Source organism: Sinocyclocheilus grahami, unplaced genomic scaffold (genome assembly GCF_001515645.1).
Source record: "Sinocyclocheilus grahami isolate Dianchi unplaced genomic scaffold, SAMN03320097.WGS_v1.1 scaffold1161.1, whole genome shotgun sequence".
NCBI classification, from domain to species: Eukaryota; Metazoa; Chordata; class Actinopteri; order Cypriniformes; family Cyprinidae; genus Sinocyclocheilus; species Sinocyclocheilus grahami.
The window spans coordinates 19432-40343 of record NW_015506340.1 but is presented as its reverse complement, the minus strand read 5'-3'; the positions used below and the strand labels follow the sequence as shown (position 1 = coordinate 40343).

Sequence of the window (20912 nt, the reverse complement as noted above, 5' to 3'; positions counted from 1 at the left end):
AGGGTATCGTGGACAGATTTATGACGTGGTCTAATGTCATCCTGGGCCTCTTTGTGGAATTTGGCTCTTTGGGTTGTTCAACACCAATCTGATCGAATCTTAAATTGTCTGATTCACTCTGATACCCTACAGTTCTGATGCAACTTTAGGATCGGTTTCGCCTGTAAAAAGAATGAATCATTAGGGGTTCAGACCAAAGTCATTATGAAACCAAAATTAATTCAGTTTGACCCTCACAACAACAAAAATGAATTAAACTATACTGACAACCTTTAGCAAAAAAAAAGGTTTATGGAAAATTTTGGTTTCTTCTTCTTCCGTTTCATATATAATAAAAACTACTGAAAATCAAGTACGCCATATTCAACTAATTAACTACAAAAATCTATATTATTACAAATCTTATATGAATGTAAAAATCATACTCACAGGAAGATATTTTGGGCATCCCTGTGTCTTTTTTACCCTATTGTGTCAGAAAAAAGTGATGCATAACATATTTGTTAATGGAACATAAATGCTGAATCAATTTAACAGAGTTGCAGTTTATATTACCTTAGAACTGAACAATCCTAAAACACTTGAAACGCACCATTGCATTGTGTTTTGTAGAGTTAAATTCAGCGAGGTCTGCTCCAGCATAGTGCAGAAAAAGTGACAATATGAAATTGGTTAGTCTTGTTTATCCACATAAGTTTCAGTACTATTTCAAGTACTTTCAATAGCTTAGCTGTATTTACATGTTTGCAGCTAACTTTGTGTTTTGCACACATTTAATCATCACTTTAAGTAACACATGTATTTAAAGGTTATTTGATCTGTTCTGCCATATATGTATTAATTGTATTAAAAGAAGTTTAAGAATCATATTTTCTTTCTTTTTTATCCATTTGGATATTTATTTAATATTCCCATGGTCACTAAGGACAGGATTTTTTATTTATTTTTTTAATCATAAATTGACCTTAAAGGTGCAGTAAGCGATTTCTCAAAAACAAACAAACAAAAAATATTATGTTTGTACATACTGTAGTCCTGGCTTTATAAATAGGGGGAAAAACAAATCGGACCAATCAGAGCGAGCACCACAACACTCTTTAAGCCAATTAGCAATAGTTTATGCTCATGATGGGGAGGAGAGAGAATGAGCAAGAGGGAGATTTGTAAAAAGAATGTAGAAAGAGAGATGGCTGAGACTTTACCAAAGAGTAAAATGTCACAAGAATATATCACTGGAAAAAGAAGGGTTATGATCAAGCAAGAGTAAGGACTCGTGTTCTTTTTGGACAATTTTTCCAGTTTTAGAGAGCGGGAAGGCCTGAAAACAGACACTGAGGTTCAGAAAGTATAATTGGAGTATTAACCTAATGTATTTATTACATTTAACTATGTAAAGCTAAATGTAATAAATAAATAAAGCTATGCTCATGTGATTAATGCACAGGAGGCTATCTCTAAATATGAGATGTGACCATTTACCCTGAACCATACTTAACATTACATTTTCTGATTAATATTGATCTTTTATCCTGAAGAGCTGGATACCTGTGGCTGCAGCCATTGAAGGATTCTGGTCAGAGCTTCATCATTCTTCCCACACTTCAGGAGTCCCTCATCCTCGTAGAACAAACAGTCCACTGTGACTGTATTCACCCTGGTCACAAATCTGCTGCTGTCTGGCACAGTCTTCTCTGGGTCGAATGTGTGATGAAGCACCATGAAAACAACTGGTTTAGACTCTGTTAAAATGGAGTGATCAAATAGTTGTTATAAGTATTCGCTGTGAAAATGAGTGCAATAACTTGAGATTATTAAATAAAGATATTACATAATACATGCACTAACAGCACAACACCTGAGAGAGCTTTAAGTTCATTCAGTACAGCGTCAATGTCAGTTCCTGCCCTTGAAATAATGAAGCAGAAAACCAAGATGGCATCACACTTCTCCACGGTCAACTCCCGTAGACCTGATATTTGCTGAAGGACATTTGTTATGATCTCCTCTTTAGTCGCGAAGCTCTTCCCAGGTGAAAGGATGAAATATTTATTTCCTTCAAGAGGAAGTAAACTTTTGGTTAATGTAATATAGCTTAATTCATATAAGTCATAGTCATCTCACCTTAAAACTCATCCATTTTTATCTATTATTTTCCCCAATCTAATTACAAATAGAGTCTTTAGAAAAGAGCACTGAAGCTGTAGGCTACAGTTACCAGTAATCGTAGGACGTTGGTCTCTCGGTCCTTCGATGCAGTTCACATCAGTATCTGTCTTAGATGTGTGATCCATTTTAAGTTTTGTTCTGAAATTGATAGTACACAGTAATAAGCTTGATTATCATTTTCATTGAACATCTTTGTTTAGATCATGATTGTTCTAAACATATACTAGTTAATGTTTTTTTTTTTAAATATATTTTTAATATTTCATATTTTCATAGTCTGGGTCTTGGACAAAATTAAAACATTAAAATATACTCATAAATTATTCATGCGATTCAATTATGTGACGTCATTGAAGATGACCAAGCGTCTGTTCATGGAAAATGTCCACTGGATGTCGATATATTACAATAAAATATTGCCTTTTTAACAGTCCGAATATCGGCAAAAACACCAAATACAAGCGCTTTTGTGGTGCATAAATACACGGCTGTGTTTGTATTAAGCTATAAGTCCTTCAGATGTTTATTCGAAAATGTGTCCTCTGAATGAGACATATTTAAGCCAATAACTAAGCATAGCCTTGTGAAAAGAATCATATTTATGCATTATAGACTATATTAATGCATAAATAGCCTACACAACAGTTTATCAGACGTGCATTTATTCGAATAAGTCTAATGCGATACGGTTTATAATAACTCTATGGTTTATGCTGCTCAGAATCAAATGAGAGGATCTGCTGGTACTCACCCGAACTGCTCTCCTCTCTCCTTTCTAACAGAATAGATAACAATCTTTCACTTTCGTGTAGACTTTCAGACGCGCTGCCACGTTCCTGTTTCTTTCACTTTCACCTTTTCAGCGACAGGATAAACAGGAAAATACAATATATAATAATTCAATAAATACACAGTGAGAAACAGTGCATAACGTTACAACTGCAAAGCAGGAGTGTAGCGCTGCAGATGCGTAAAAATGGGGCACGCAACATAGTCACCAGATATAGGGCGCAACTCTGTTGTTATGAGATGAAATGACCTCTTCTCTATGTCCTATAAATAACGGTACGCTTGATGTCTCATCAGTTGTTAATAGGCTAATTCTGTAATTAAGAGATTTTCATTCTGTGTTTCTCCTGGTTAATTTTAAAACATACAGAGCCCCTAAAGGGACATGGTGGCAGGGGCGGATCTAGAAAATAATTTTTAGGGTGACAAAGGGGTGGCACGGCGTCTACTCTATAGGCCTAGTATATTCGCTTATGGGTTGAGAAATTCATTTAGCGTGTCATGATGTAAGCTTTTCATTTAAACGCATTTTAAGCATTTTGGTTTAAAAACTAATTTAACTGTTCAGGGACATTAAGCAGTGGGGCAGAATTCATTTTGGCAAATGCGCGCGTTAAGACGGCCTGACTAAACTAAGAGTTATTTTTCGCGCCTTGTGTTTAAACGGTCGAATACCCTTATGTGTGAAAATGCCTTTCTCCTCGTCAACACAGTCATTTGCGTCTTCAATGAACGTTAATAGTTTAAGATAAAGCATGTGCACTTGACTATTATGAGATCCTGGCATTATATGATGAGATTTTAAAGGGATATAGTTCACCCAAAATTACTGTCATCATTTACTCAGTTTCAAGTTGTTCTGAAGCTGTATGCATTTCTTTGTTCTTGTCACTTTTTGTTTCATTAAAGCTTCCTTCATCTGTACTGAGAAATTGAAGCCTTTAAATGTAAAGAGAAGCTCTGTCACAAGGCAATTGTTTAGAGAAAACTTTCTGTTTCAGTTTCTAGTTTCAGAATAGATCTTTTCAGTAACCGTTTTTGAGACAATGTTCAAGCAGGAATGATCCCTAATAATTCACATAATCCACTGATTCATTCTGGTATATTTCAATTTTATTCACATAATGCTCATGCTATGATTTGTTTTTACAATGATGCTTTAAAGAGACTACAGTGCTCTGTTCAGGAAGCGCCTGCCAAAAAGATTGATAGGTCCTTTTAATAAATCAGTGTCAGGACAAAAACAATAAGGCTCAAATACATTGGATTTGCACAGAAGAAAGAATGTCATATGAGTGTGGATCAATAAATATATGAGTATATGATAACAGAATTTTCACTTTGTGGCAACTGAGCCTTTAATATTCTGACATTCTCAATGGCAGGGTTTGTGTACTGCAGCTGCTTAACAGAAAATATATGTTGTAAATGTATAGATTGAGAGAACGATGCTTTTCTACACATACACTGACACACATTTTAAATTCCGATCACAAAGGGGAGAAGGTATAGTGCCCCCGAACAAGTCAGTTATAAGCTGTTCTAAGATAACTGCCAATTTCACACAGCAATCATCAGCTAAATACCTACACTGAAGCACTTTACATAACAGAAAAAACTCACTCATTTGCTATAACATATAATATTTTTAAGACATCTTATAGTTCAATCAATTTAATAACATACAGTACTTACTATCATTATATTTTGACTGTATATGGGGCATAGTTTTTTTCCATTATCCAAACATCACAAGGAGTTTATCAATCCTTGCCACAGTTGGCTTGCATGCTACAGGACTAAAGACATTATGTACAATGTATGTGTGATGTATAAGTGTTATGCCATGACTTTTAATTAACTGCTTAGCATTTAACCATTGCAGTGACTCACATCACCCAATAGTAATAAGTCTTGTCACTACATATAAATTGTAATAAACTGCACAAAGTTTCACAGGTTTCATACTTCTCAATATTACCACATCATGAATTAATAACTCAAATGAACAAATTAATAAATAATAATGAATTATAAGTATACCCAGCCTTACCCAGATACATACAGCATACTAATGTTAAGCGGTATGTACTATATAGCAAATCTCAACTGCTTGAGTGTGTTGTAGAATATTTCTAGTTAAAATAAATTGCTCTGAAGTCTTGGAGGTTTTGAAGTCAGATAGACTTTTGAACAAAGTAACAAAGCTGAGTTGTGTTTGCAAACACCACTCCAGAATTTGGTTTCGTACTCACATATACAGTGGGGCAAAAAAGTATTTAGTCAGCCACCAATTGTGCAAGTTCTCCCACTTAAAAAGATGAGAGAGGCCTGTAATTTTCATCATAGGTATACCTCAACTATGAGAGACAAAATGAGGGGGAAAAAATCCAGAAAATCACATTGTAGGATTTTTAAAGAATTAATTGGTAAATTCCTCTGTAAAATAAGTATCTGAAGCTGTTCAACAGATTCCGTACATGTCTTTCTGTATTTTTAGATAAAGAATCTTCACCATATGAGCTCCTGAAAGGTGATCAGTAACTTGTCACATACTTATTTCTAGCTCCTGGATAAGGTCCCTTTTTTATATGAGTGTTTTTCAAGTTTTAAATAGTTCATTGTTCTAAGTACACTGTCATCCTTAGCACACAGTCACACACACAGCACACAGACAGATAATAGTAGATAATTTTCTCTTATGATAATTCTATCTATTATTTTGAACCAAGATCAAAGAATATATTCCACAAGTGCTTGTATCGTTATATTATCACCCAGCTCTAATCTATTAAATATGTCTAATCTGCAAATAAACTTGAATTTGCTTGGTTTATTTGAGTTTTACTAAACCTTTACTTAAGTTTTTTTTTATATCCGGATTCTTTTAATCTAACATGCATTCTTCTACTAATTCAAAAGTTTCACTCTATTCTGGGCTCTTTCTCTGATTATTTAACTCTTCATAATTCTTGCTCTGAATCTTCTACCATCTCCAGCAGCTTTGAAACCTGAGATTTATTCTCAGTCTCACTAATATTGAGAAAATGAAACTGATTTCCATATATTTCAAGTGTCTGGAGGTCATGGTCTTTGATATTCTTCTTTTGTTGTTCATTTTGTTGTTAACAGTAAAAAGGATCAAGACCTTCTCCCAGCACCTTTCTCCAAAAATCATCTCCACTTTCTTCACTATCTCTCTCTTCTCTCCAATAGACTGCTTTGCTGGTATGACTAGGAGGAAAGCATAAGTTCCACGAGAAGACAGACGGATACAGGATTGTATTTTTTGTTGTATTTCTTCTGTGGAGAGCCCAGAGCTGAACCAGGCAGGAGTGTTGATCACAGCCACCTGTCTCCCATCCACCACTCTCGTATCTACTGTGATCTTCCTCTGAATGGCTGGAGAGGTGTCAGCTTGACTCTCCTCTCTGCCAAATATCATCTGTTCAACTGCAGTCTTCTCAGGCCCAGACATGCCCAGCAGGACAAGTGTCAGTTCTGATGCAACTTTAGGATCTGTTTCGCCTGTAAAAAAGAATGAATCATTTGGGGTTCAAACCAAAGTCATTATGAAACCAAAATGAATTCAGTTTGACCCTCACAACAACAAAAATGAGTTAAACTATACCAAAAAACCTTTAGTAAAATAAAAAGGTTTATGGAGAATTTTGGTTTCATATAATTTAATATATAATAAAAACTACTGAAAATCAAGTACGCTATATTCAACTAATTAACTACAAAAATCTATATTATTAAAAATGAATGTAAAAATCATACTCACAGAAAGATATTTTGGGCATCCCTGTGTCTTATTTACCCAATTGTGTCAGAAAAGAGCGATGCATAACATATTTGTTAACAGAACATAAATGCTGAATCAATTTAACAGAGTTGCAGTTTACATTACCTTAGAACTGATCCATCCTAAAAAGCTTGAAACGCACCATTGCATTCTATTTTGTGGAGCTAAATTCAGCGAGGTCTGCTCCAGCATAGTGCAGAAAAAGTGACAATATGAAATTGGTTAGTCTTGTTTATCCACATAAGTTTCAGTACTATTTCAAGTACTTTCAATAGCTTAGCTGTATTTACATGTTTGCAGCTAACTTTGTGTTTTGCACACATTTAATCATCACTTTAAGTAACACATGAATTTAAAAGTTATTTGATCTGTTCTCCCATAAGAATCATATTTTCTTTCTTTTTTATCCATTTGGATATTCATTTAATATTCACATGGTCCCTAAGGACAGGATTTAAAAAAAAAAATGTTTTTATCATAAATTGACCTTAAAGGTGCAGTAAGCGATTTCTCAAAAAAAAAAATAATAATAATAATAATGTTTGTACATACTGTAGTCCTGGCTTTATTAATAGGGGAAAAAACAAAGTGGATCGGACCAATCAGAGCGAGCACCACAACACTCTTGTAGCCAATTAGCAATAGTTTATGCTCATGATGGGGCGGAGAGAGAATGAGCAAGAGGGAGATTTGTAAAAAGAATGTAGAAAGAGAGATGGCTGAGACTTTACCGAAGAGTAAAATGTCACAAGAATATATCACTGGAAAAAGAAGGGTTATGATCAAGCAAGAGTAAGGACTCGTGTTCTTTTTGGACAATTTTTCAAATTTTAGAGAGCGGGAAGGCCTGAAAACAGACACTGAGGTTCAGAAAGTATAATTGGAGTATTAACTTAATGTATTTATTACATTTAACTATGTAAAGCTAAATGTAATAAATAAATAAAGCAGTGGCGAGCGGTGACTTTTTTTAACCGGGTATGCTGAGTGATAAGATTTAGCCCCCCCATTCCTACCTCATTTGTAAATTAAATTCATCTCCAATCCTTCTTATAATTTCAGGTTTATCCATAGTTATTTGAATGCTAGAAATCAGCTGCTTTTCCAAGTAAAACCCGGTAAATAACGTAGTTACATTATGATAGTAATATTCAGAGGGTGGGGAGATGGGGGATTCCCCCGCTCTATATGTCTCTGCACTGCCTGATTATTTTTTTTTTTGTATTCATTTATTTTTATACCCAGTGAATAGGAGTTCAAACTCCAACCCGGGTGACACTACTCCAATAATAGACCATGCAAAATACCATAATAATAATAATAATAATATCTTTAAAATATTGCCAAGTAACGTTGCAAACAACAATACGAAAAGGACTTTAATTGTAAGCGAGATTGTAAGTATACGAAAAACAAAGGTATTGTTTCCTATTTTTTTCATGAAGTTTGTTATTATTTAAAATTTTATACAGCTACATTTTTATAAACTTTTATTTATTTATTTACCACTTAGGCATGTTGACAATCATGTCTTCAACATTGTCTATGACAGATATGTTTTTAGCGGACTTTCAAAATTTGCATTGCTTGAAAAAGCAAGAAAATATAGTTATGATGTTTTTTTTCATATGATTTAGTCAAGTTAGTTTTGCATCAAACACAATGTGATTTTCGGCATTCACGATCTGGCAGCAACAGCACATTTTTCAGCTTGGCCAAGCGCTTAGCAGACAGCTTATCTCACACAGATAAGCCGCAGACCAGCAAATCACTGAGAACGCGCAACGATCCTGACGAGTCATATGACATTTCCTGACCAGGCGCTGAGTGGTGCCAATCACAACACACACTGGCCCAGTTAACCAATCACAGCACATTTGGTATTTCTGAAGGGGGACCTTCATTTGATACAGGAAGGAAGTATTCGAGCCGTTCATGCCAGACTGGGGAGAGAGGTGTTGTAATAATGTAAAATAATGTGTTTTTCGAACAACCAAGTATGAGAGCCTGTTCTAGTACACCCCCAAAACAAAATCAAGACTTGAAAGATCAAAAGAGCATAATAGGACCCCTTTAATTAATTTGTAATAGTACGGAAGTTCTAAGCGGCGTGCATTATTATATATTTTTTCTTTCTTGTTTTCTCATGATCATGACTTAATTTTCTCGTGGTCTCGACATAACAAAAGTTGTTTTAAACGTTTCTAAACAGTTATGACGTAACGAATCCTCATTACTGAAATCACAAGACTTTGCCAGTTTCGTCAAAGTCCCTTTAAGTCAAGTCATGTCACTCGCCGGCCATCTTTGAAACACCTTTCAGGAATGCAAGTGCAGCTCCTATCTCTTTGAATGGGGAAACATCAAATTCTCCAAAAACTGTTTACCAAGCTTAAAGTTTCATATTTTAAATCACCAATGAAATCTGACAATAACTGTCTCATAAATGTTGTTCCTTTTGCTCAAATAGCATTAAAAAAGCTTATTTTTCAGGCTAGACCAGCCAGTGCGCATGCGCAGCCCTGAGCTCACATCTCAGAATGTTTCTCAATTCCAAGAACGCAAAAAATGGACTTGCGTGCTCGTGGAGATCGGTCTTGCCAAGCTTCCTTGGAAGAACGAACTCGGAAGGACGCGAGGACACAGAACGCACCCTTTTGAGAATTGAGATGTGCTGCGTTCTTTGCTTAACTGACCGCATAGTCACAGAATAAGCAGCGGCCAATGAACCATAAATATAACATAACATTACAAACAAAAGTTATGGCAACTTATTAAAACATTTCATACTATTATGGGGTGCATGGGAAGATCATTCCACCAGCCAGGAATGGTGAACGAAAATGTTCTGGAAAGTGATTTTGAGCCTCTCTGTGATGGTACCACGAGGCGTCGCTCACTAGCGGATCTCAGACTTCTGGAGGGGATGTAGATTCTTAGTAGTGAGTGGAAGTAGGCGGATGCTGCGCCTGTGGCTGTTCTATATGCAAGCATCAATGTCTTGAACTTGATGTGAGCCGCAACCGGTAGCCAGTGAAAGGAGATAAATAGAGGTGTAACATGGGCTCTTTTGGGCTAGTTGAAGACCAGTCGTGCCGCTGCATTCTGAATCATTTGTAGAGGTTTGACTGTGCTCGATGGAAGTCCAGACAGAAGAGCATTGCAGTTGTCCAGCCTAGAAATGACAAGGGACTGGACAAGAAGTTGTGCAGCATGCTCCGTTAGAAAGGGCCTGATCTTTCTAATGTTGTGCAATGCAAACCTGCAAGATTGAGCAGTCTTTGCAATGGGTCTTTGAAGGTCAGCTGGTCATCAAAGGTTACACCAAGATTTCTGACCGAAGTTGATGGGGTAATTGTAGAAGAACCTAGCTGGATGGTGAAATCATGCTGTAGAGTTGGAGTGACAGGGTAGACAAGAAGCTTAGTCTTTGCCAGGTTGAGCTGTAGGTGATATTCTTTCATCCATGCCGAGATGTCCACCAGGCAGCCTGAGATCCGTGCAGCTACCGTTGGATCATCTGGTTGAAATGAGAGATAGAGCTGTGTGTCATCAGAATAGCAATGGTAGGAGAAGCCATGTGCCTGTATGATGGGACTCAGTGATGATGTGTAAATGGAGAAGAGGAGAGGTCCAAGAACTGATCCATGAGAAACCTCAGTGACCAGTTGATGTGCTTTGGATACCTCCCCTCCCCAGGACACTCTGAAAGACCTACCAGTGAGATAGGATTCAAACCAGCGAAGTGGAATCCCTGTGATGCCCAGTGATGAGAGGGTGGACAGGAGGATCTGATGATTGACAGTGTCAAAAGCAGCAGATAGATCCAGCAGAATAAGAACTAATGATTTTGAGTCAGCTTTTGCCATCCGCAAGGCTTCCGTGACTGACAGTAATGCAGTCTCAGTTGAATGGCCACTCCTAAAACCTGACTGGTTAGGATCCAGTTTGTTGCTCTGTGAAAGAAACAATGATACCTGGTTGAAAATAACTCATTCGAGGGTTTTTGCTATGAAAGGAAGGAGAGAGACAAGCCTGTAGCTATCTGTAAGGGAAGTGTTTAATATAGGTTTTTTGAGCAGTGGGGTTACCCGAGCCTGCTTGAATGCAGTGGGGAAGGTGCCTGTGAGGAGAGATGTGTTGATGATGTGTGTGAGTGCTGGTAAAAGTGTAGGAGATATTGCTTGGAGAAGGTGTGAGTGGATTGGGTCTAGAGGGCATGTTGTAGGATGGCTGGAGAGGAGAAGTTTGGATACTTCTGCCTCAGTGAGGGGACAGAAGGAGAAGATGGGAGTTTTAGCAGTGGGTGTGGATGGTTTGAGGTCCTGTGTGTGCGGGGCTGAAAATTGACTACTGATTGTTCTAGTTTTGTCTGTGAAGAATGTGGCGAAATCATCAGCTGTTATAGAAGTGGTGGGAGGTGGTTGAGGGGAGAGAGGAGAGAATTTAATGTATTGAGATTACGTGTCTGGAGCGCTGTTGATCTTGTTGTGGAAGTATGAAGATTTGGCAGTATGGACTTCAGCAGAGAAAATGATAGCAAAGACTGATACATACTCTGGTCTGACTGATCTTTTGATTTGTGCCATTTTCTCTCTGCTGCCCTGAGTTTGGTCACGCAGAGCATCGGATAACCAGGGGTTAGAATTGGCAGCCCGTGCTGGCCTGGAGGAGAGAATTCCAGAGACCCACAGAGAAAGAAAGAGGTGCAGTAGAAGATGTAGAGATAGGATGCAGGTTAGCAAGATTGCGTTGCCATCTGCGTGTGACATTAAAGCGTTGTCAAGAGACAACCGGAATGTTTTGGAAACACATGATAGAGGTTGAAAAGAGAGGACAGAAAAGGAGAGTGTGTAAAGGTAAGATAAAAATAATACTTAAGTGCATTGCCAGTTTCGTTGCTCAGTGAAGTCGCGCAGGTAAAGTTGCAGGTCTTTACACTCGTTGGTCTTCACACGAGGAGGCTGAACACTTCCACTGATGCTTCCGCATCAGCATACAGACATCAGATATACAGTCTAAGACACTAAAGTGAAAACAGCTGTGGCCGCCTTCTAATTAGCACAGCCAATAGCCTATAGCAGGACAATTGCTCAAATACAAAACTACAGTTCGCACTTAAATGCAGGAAGGGAGCAATGCAAATAACACAGGCTCCTTCTAGCCGAAGGCAATTATTATAATTACCAGTAAGTGCAATCAAAAATACAAACTCCAACGAAAATACAAAGTAGAAATAGGCAGAAAATGAATTATTCCTTCCGAGCAGCAAGTAATAATTTAAGATCTATAAACAAGTATTACGCAAAACACTCACGCGCAGCCCTCCGTCTCTTCTGTTGACAAATCGCTTCTCATACTTTATTAAAATTAAGCAAAATAAAATGATAAATGTTTACTTTCAAGAGCTGTCAAGTATTTGCGAGAGCGAGTTTAAAGCTTGCAGGTTTCCATACACCGGCTGCCCGCAGCATCTTCTGGGATTTCTAATGGCTCAATTTTCTCAAGTCTGCCCTCGATGCATCCTAGATATCAAGAACACATCCGAGCACTTTCATGCATCCTCTGTACTTGCGTTCTTTAGAATTTGAATTGAACTTTGACGGTTAATGATGACGTAGAATGAGAACACAAGGGCTGCGATCCAGTTCACTTTTAGACACACACTGGTGAATTTCCCTAAGCACTTACCCTCGGGAGAATCCCCACCGCCATTTTGAAGTGTGTTCCACTTCGTCAAGTGGACGAGGGAAGTTTACATGGACATACCCTCAACCTCTCGATTTTGACAGAGGGAGCGAGTCTGATTCATATGCACACTTCAGGCCGCTCCATAGACCACAATGCAACATGACTATGACATCATCGCAGATTGCGTTTAATTTATCCCCACCCCAAACAACTCTATAATATATGAATGATTTTTTTTTTACATTTATAACAGCCCAAGCATATCTATATACATATAGAATGCTGCACCAAACAAGTTCGTAAGGGGAAACATGTAAACAATAAACCAACTCCATAGTGGATTCTAAGTGATGAAGTGCTTAGGTTGTTCCTGTTCAGCACATTCCAAGGGTTCCGCCAGTTGTGGGCACTCGTGCAATGTAATTAATGACATACATCCGAGTAAACGAGACGGAAGGAAGTTTGCGAGTGAAGGGCATGAAAAAAATGGACTGGAACGCAATCAAGGACGCAAGATCGCTGGAGAACGCATATTGAGAAACGGCCAAAGTTCACATCTATCCAAGTACAGTTCAAATCCCCAGATGTGTTCTTGCTCCGCCCCTTTTATCAAGGATGCATCCAGAGGCAAGTAGATATAATTACAGACTGGAGACCTCCAAAATGGGGCGTGAACTCCAAAAGTGGGCAGAACCTCCAAAATGGGGCTGGGAAATTTCGGGGGGGAAATTCGTAGGGTAGGAGGGGGTAGTGACGCTGGGTGTAACTAAAAAATGCAAATCTTCCCACATCGTGACATAGACATGTGGGGGTGTGTTAGAACGAGCTGTTTTAGGTAGGCATGGTTGACTCTTAACTTTTATAAAGAATATCTCTTTGGATTTGAGACATTAGTCTTTGCAACTTTACAGATCTTCTTTATGCACCAAGAGATTGTAACACTCCAAAGAAGGATTTTCCAAAGGAAAAATTTAAATCAACACTTTAAACTTTAAATGACCCCTTTAAACTTTATACTAATTAACCACGAGCACGTCATGTTGCAGTTAGCAATCACCAAATAACCCACATTTATGCCAACATGTTGTTTTGATCTACTGATGATGAATAATTAATATTTTGTGTGATTTATGATGTTTAAATCATACCTGTAAACTCACATTTCAGCCAGGAAAGTTTTGATTGCATTTTCCTTTCATATTACCTCTGCGTAATAACTTAGCGTTTACTTTATGTAATGGCTATATAATTCTGCTGTTCCACAAACGCCACCTTGTGGCAAAGAGTGAATTTGCATTTTCGCTTATATTCACATTTTACGCAGAACAGTGTTGTGAACTGGCATATTAACAACACAAAAAAAAACGAAATTTGACAAATAATTGTTAGGAAGCTTAAACTAATTAAAAAATAGGTTTTCTGGGGTTGGGGTGCCTACTGTAATGCTGTAGCCCAGGGGCCTTTGGTTATTTTAAAGCGCCCCTGTACGCACACTGAGAATGAACAAATGATTCGCAAAGGGTTCGAAGCTGAAGCAGTGCTTCAAAAGCGGTCATCACTAGTCTTCACCGCACACCCACCAACATAAAAATAACTGTTTATGCTCAAGCTAAGTGCTATCTATTTCATTGAATTATATACTCACGTTTACCATGCTGCTTCTCTGAAATAACTGTGAATAAATACTTTGTTGTTGACGTTACCTTTGAGTCTTTTCCTTCTGTAGGCCTACTTGTGACAATATGGATTCTTTGATAAGATAAATAAAAAACTTTTAACGGCAGTTAGTAGTTTTTTTTTTTATTACCATAACCTTTCTCATATTACAGAATTAAAGCTGTACTTACTGTACTGGATTCACACGTTCCTCTATCTCTTCTTGTAATGCAATTCCATATTTTTGCCTGTGAATTAATACCAGCAACACGCAAGTAACAAACTAATTCAGACTTACTCTGTGGTTATATTTCATCCTCTGAGCAACAGTTTCATATGTAACCATAGAGATCAATAAAATTTTAATATTTTAGAAGTGACATTTTTTTTGTTATAGTTATTGTGTTCAGGTTTTCTTACCGTCACGATGCCAAATATCCAACAGCATACTTGATACAGACATTTTTGGAAGATGTACCACATATAACTGAAATACATTTGTACAATTTCAAGAAGATGTTTCTGAGGGGGAAACAAGCAATATTATTAAGTAAAATGCAAATAAATATGCTTCACTGCACAGCATTGCTTAATTTTGACTGCATGGTCCACCCAAAAATGTCCATTCAATCTGGAAAAATACACAGCCTTTTAAAATTGTGCAAAACTTTAATAGCACCATCAACTTAGATTTGTCATGTCTATGTAGTAATTGAGGTATAGGCAAAATAACTGTTAGGACAAAACAACAGAAACAGGGGGACATAAACTGACAAGTTACCAATTATAAAATTATAGTTACCAATTATAAATCATGTTTGCATAATTAGTGTTCACATACCTCAATGAACTTAAAAAAAATAGGTAAGACAATACCTGATATTTGAAACACTGAACAATTTTGGCCAGCGCATTCCTGTTGCATGTCAACAATCCTACGTCTTCATTGAACAGACAGTCCACTGTGAGTGTATTTCTCCTTAAATAGCTGGTTTGGATGCTGTTTCAAATAAACAGTTAGATAGTCAAAAATGTGTGAATAGTATTACTCATATCTCAATATCTGAATAACCTTCTGGTGCTTAATCTTGAAGTTACCTGAACATGTATTAAGTTTATTCAGTGCAGCATCAATGTCAGTTCCTGCCCGTGAAACAATGGGGCAGAAAACAAGAATCACATCACAGTCCTCCACACTGCGCACTTCCTCCAAATCAGGTCTTTGCTTTTGGAGATGACCTAAAATCTCCTTCTGCAAATTGCCTGACTTGCCCATCTCAATTATGTAGTATTTTCCTTTAAGATAAAGAACAGAATATTAAGGTGTGACTTAGATAACCAAATACCAATATGCTTACTTATTTAATTTAATAATCCAAAATCTTAACTTGTATGGTTTTATCTTGAGCTGGGTTGAATGGCTCAAATTCTTGGACCTGGTATTGGTTCATTTCTCTCTCTTCTTCTTCCTGTTGAATAAACTGTTGTTTGCACTGGTCTTCTAAATGTTGTTTAGTCTCTGCCTATTATTATTATTATTTTTATTCACTCTTGATCATCACTTGATTGTTTGATTTTACCCTTTGCATAAGGTAACCTAAGCAATTACAATTTTCATTTAGGTGTTGCTACATTTGTACAGTGATTGTGTATACAGTGAACTGATACTTTCCATGTCACAATTTTCAGATCTCAAACATTTCATTCCTGGTCAGGAACCTGTGATGTTTTCTTGTAGCTGCTTAAATCAAATGTAAAGCATTGTTTCTATACTGAACTATGGTATGGTCTAGTCCCTACTACCCCCCAAAAAATACAAATAATAATCTTTAAAAAAAACAAGTCTATTAAAAAATAATAATATACAATATTTTAGCTTTTCCTCAACAAACTGGCCATTAACTAATAAACACTTTCACAGGGTGAAGGATCAGAAAAATCATTAAGTCAGTAAATCAGACTATGTTGCCTTGTGCTGCTCTTTACTGCCCTGTTTTCAATCTTTATCACTTTCACTTTAATTCTTACTTAAAATACCAAATATGCTTGCTTCACCTGTAACATAATATAATAAGTATTGAAAAATGAAATAACATTTTTTAAATCTGATAAATAGACCAATCTTTATTCATATGGAGTTGTCAAAGTTTTTTCAATTGGTTTAATTTGACGTCGGTGTTAAAAGCGTATATTCAGACATTAAACATATAGAGCTGTGTTTGTGCTTCTCAAAACACCCTGAGAAACGTACAGCCCACTCTCAGGCATATACAAAAAAAACACAAGCACGAATAAACCATCACTGCCGACTGCATTGGGTGTCTCATCACTCCTGCTGCTCGCTGTGGCTCACCCAGAGTAAAAGTCCTTTCACTTTGTTGCTCTTGCACTTATTGGTCGACGGGATCACTCAGTAGCCTAGAGTTGGCTGCATGATACCTATTAGGCTATTTTTGCATTGTTTTTATCTAAGAATATGAATATAGAACTAATTCAAATATTTGTACAATATACACGCTTCCATATAAGTTTATGGATTGTAGATTGTAGTAAAGGTTCAACATTTTCTGTCTCACAGCCTTTAATCTTCGTAAGCGAAAAGATTACTGTAAAGTTTTCCTTCTGCATTACTTCCAGGGAGAAGACATTTAACATGTAAATAAAACATTAATATTTTAGACAACATAATCTATTATGATATTACAAGTTGACAGAAAAGTCTATGTTTACAAATATAAAACATTAACTTGCAGGTTAATAAGAAAGAAAAACCCAGCCTGATATAACTGAATAAGGGATTCAAAGGACCAATGAAGATTACCGTTAAAAAGAAAAAGTTTAGGTCCTTTTAGACTGTTGATGCAGTTCCTTAAGCAAGTCAAGTATAGCTTTCCTTTTTAGTCTGCAGGCTTTGATAATGTCAAATATTTAAACTTACTATAAGTTCCTGTGGCTCAGTGGTAGAGCATTGCATTAGCAGCGCAAAAGGTCGTGGGTTCAATTTCCAGGGAGCACACATACTGGTAAAAAATGTGTAGCCTGAATGCACCGTAAGTTGCTTTGGACAAAAGTGTCTGCTAAATGCATTAATTATAGAATCTCTACTCCTATTTCTTCTTTACCTGTTAGGAATGTGCATCCTAAAAATGTCTTATGCTTAAGTATCATGTTTTGAATTTTGTATCATGTTTGAATTCTGAGACACATTCGCAATCAAGATTCACTTTAGTTTATAATTTATACATCCATGTCAAAGTGTGATATTAGGGATCAGTAATATTAAGCTCCAACAAAAATTTATAGTTGTGCCATAGTTTAATGTCCCTTACAACTACAATAGAAGTAATGCAACTGTAATTCAATCGTAACACTGAACTTCTCAATCTAAAGTCTCAATATTAATGTTTATTCAGGCTATTAAGCACAACAATTATCAATTTGCATGCATTTAATCAAAACACAACACATTTTAGAGCTTATTATAGTTTAAAGTTAATTACACTCAGTATGATAATGAGCAACAATTTACACTCTATCCATTCAGAAATCCACAGTTAATGGTTTATTTTAGCAGATCATACTTTTCAGTTGTTTTGTGTTCCATGCCATCCAAACTGTGGGGGGAAAAATAATGAATTTGAATTTGATTAATTGTCGCAAATTTAAAGACCACCAATTTACCAAAATAATCTAAAATCCAATGTCTAAAATCAGATAAAGTCAGACATTAATATGAACCAAACAAGTTTATATTACACTGTAAGAAAAGCAGTGCATCCCAAATGAAAATTCAGTCATCATCTACTCATACTCATTGAGAGATTCTCACCGGAAATAATTTGTAAAGTACTAAAAAAATAAAACCAGCGAACATAGCTTTGATGATGATTCCAGAAAATTTCTTTAGTTCCTAAAAGAGAGAAAAGCATATATATTATCATCATATAAAATGTTTCAATAATTTATAACATACAATAATAAAAAATAGACGAATTATCAATTAACAATATTGCAGACCAATGCTGGCTATTTTGATTACATAAGAAAGGCAATATCCACATGTGACAGTAAGACATGACTTGTACGTTTTATTTTTTTTGAAGATTATTGGTACTTTTATATCTTTACTGATTGGTTGCTAAAAATGCTTTAGAAAAACGTTTAGTGTATATCTATGTTTAGAGTGCATTTTTAATCAAATAAATAACTAAAATAATTTAAAAAAATGTTTTTAAATATAGTTATCATAGCTTGTGTTGTCCCTTATCAGTGCAAGGTCAACCAAAAATAAGGATTTAGATATTGTCTAAAACTTCCAGACTTTTGGAGGGTACTGCACAGTGTATATACATTGTTTAAGCAAGTCTGGACTAAAAAGCATAGTTTAATACAGAGTGACTGTTCCCCACATTTTTCCTACTTTGTATATAGTTCATTATTATTATTAAAGGGAAGGTCTAATGCTTTTTCATGCATTATGACTTACTTAAAGGTCCCATGACATGCTGCTTTTTAGATGCTTTTATATAGGCCTAAGTGGTCCATAGTACTGTATCTGAAGTCTCTTTCCCGAAATTCAGCCTTGGTGCAGAATTTCAGCCACTACGAGCCAGTCCTACAATGAGCTTTCCTTAGGACGTGCCATTTCTGTGTCTGTAGCTTTAATGCTAATGAGGAGGAGAGAGGCGGGGCAACTGCCATGCTTCGCTCGTTTGCAAGCCATGATGTCTCGAGGAAAAAAAAATATTGCGCTCGTCTCGCACGGTAGTAGCTCATTTTCTCATGGGCGGGCCAAATTCTCTGGGCGGGCAAAGCAGAGAAAAGGGAGGTAACCTTTCCCCGTATGACGACATAAAGGGAAGATTCCAGATTGGGCCATCTGAGCTTTCATTTTCTCAAAGGCGAAGCAGGATACCCAGGGCTCGGTTTACACCTATCGCCATTTCTAGCCACTGGGGGACCATAGGCAGGCTAGGGGAACTCATATTAATGTTAAAAAACCTCATAAAGTGAAATTTTCATGCCATGGGACCTTTAAATTGTTATTTACTTACCATTTGAACTAAGTCATATCCGCATAATTACTTTTCACATTCATCTCAAATTAATGTAAGATACACTTAAAGAGGTAAACCTGAGGCTTGAAATGGCAAACAATTTTGGCCAGTGCCTCCTCATTCCTGTTGCATGTCAACAATCCCACATCTTCATTGAACAGACAGTCCACTGTGAGTGTATTTCTCCTGGTTATATTTCTGCTGCTGTCTGGTAAAATTTTATCAGGGTTGAATGAGTGATGGAACACCATCAAAATAGCTGGTTTGGATGCTGTTTCAATTTAAGAACAAAAATGTGTGAATAGTATTTCAACTCATATCAATATCTAAGTAACCTTCTGGTGATTAATCTTGAAGTTACCTGAACATGTATTTAGTTCATTCAAAGCAGCAACAATGTCAGTTCCTGCCCGTGAAACAATGGGGCAGAAAACCAGAATCACATCACAGTCCTCCACCTTGTGCACCTCTGTCGATCCAGGCCTATGCTTTTGGAGATGACCTAAAATCTCCTTCCGCAAAATGTGTGATTTGCCCATCTCAATTATGAAGAAGTATTTTCCTTCAAGATCAAGAACAGAGTGTGTTGTTTTTTTGCTGTGTATTTTTGGAACATGGACTCAAGACAAGGTTATGATATTTGTGAGAAGTAGATGAGACAGAAAAAAATATTTAAGAACCTTAAGATGCAAGTTAAGCCATACGCATCTTATAAAGTCTTACAATGAATAATGGTTTCCCCATAATACTTTATAATTTCAATAATCCAGAATTTTACCTTGAGTAATTTCATTTTGTTGGAGTTGGTTCTGGATCATTTTTTGTCTTCTTACAGTACGTTTTTCGTACTGGTTACTTGTTGTTTAATCTTGTCCTGAAACAAATTTGAATTCACTCTTGATTATCAGTTGATTAGTTGATTAATGCGACAAATAAGTCAGAAGTCAGTGTCACCAGTATTTTGGTCTGCCTCTATCATCAGTGTAACCATGACCATGATTTTAGCTTTACTGCCCCCTGTGTGCGAGACTGAATATAACTGTTTTAAACCTTTCAAATCTTTATCACTTTCACTTTCACTCTCTTCAGCAAACATCAACATCAATCATTATTGCTGTTGATAATGTTGATATATTGTTGAATGTTAACATATTTATTTTTATAAAGAAATATGATCAAAATCACATGTTATCACATATGGCTTTAGTCGTTTAGACTTGTCCTTTAAATGATTGAGGTGGTAACCCGGTATTTGATCATTAGACCTAGCACTGTTTTAAACTTCTCCAAACACAATGAGAAACGAACAACACACTCTCTCACACACACAAATAGCCTACACGAATATAACACATTAGTCTCTTGGCTGCAGACTGCGCCGGGTCTACATACCGCTCCTGCTGCTTGCGGTGTCTCAGAAGAATCGAATGAAAAAGTCAGAATAAAAGTCCTTTCGCTTTCGGCGTGGCTCTATTTGAAATGGATCAGATGCAATAAAGATGATATAAAAATAAGTTATACCGCGAAGTTATAGTTTTTACTTTGAATATCATTTTACATACATTTTCATTTACACACCTCAATAGCACCCTTTCATACGAAGTAGCCTATGAATGAAACAAGTATTTTCCACATCACGACACAAGTGTGCGTAAAAATAACAGTCTATGCTTTCAAACTAACACTTCTGGTATTGACCATGCAGGCCTAATTGTTTACTTTCAGCAGCTTTTAGTATGAAGTCG

At 36.6% G+C, this 20912-nt stretch overlaps 1 protein-coding gene across 1 annotated transcript; it reads right to left on the bottom strand.

The window, feature by feature from the left end:
* Positions 1-5918: 5918 nt before the first annotated feature.
* On the bottom strand, positions 5919-20594 carry LOC107567462 (uncharacterized). Its single transcript, XM_016253143.1, has 10 exons — positions 20560-20594; positions 19946-20041; positions 19529-19729; positions 19245-19438; positions 17940-18020; positions 17717-17724; positions 15691-15707; positions 15209-15406; positions 6117-6483; positions 5919-5988 (listed from the first exon to the last, which is right to left on the bottom strand). The coding sequence occupies exons 2-10, from the start codon at positions 19983-19985 to the stop codon at positions 5919-5921; spliced, it is 1176 nt and encodes a 391-aa protein (XP_016108629.1). The 5' UTR covers positions 19986-20041; positions 20560-20594.
* Between the last annotated feature and the right edge of the window lie 318 nt (positions 20595-20912).

Excerpts from the sequence above, each read along its gene's own strand:
- LOC107567462 (XM_016253143.1), bottom strand. The coding sequence starts at position 19,985 with ATGATCCAGAACCAACTCCAACAAAATGAAATTACTCAAG. Across the intron at positions 19,730-19,945 it reads ACAAAATGAAATTACTCAAG|GAAAATACTTCTTCATAATT; the intron begins GTAAAATTCTGG and ends TTGATCTTGAAG. Across the intron at positions 18,021-19,244 it reads TTTGCCATTTCAAGCCTCAG|GAACTAAAGAAATTTTCTGG; the intron begins GTTTACCTCTTT and ends TCTCTCTTTTAG.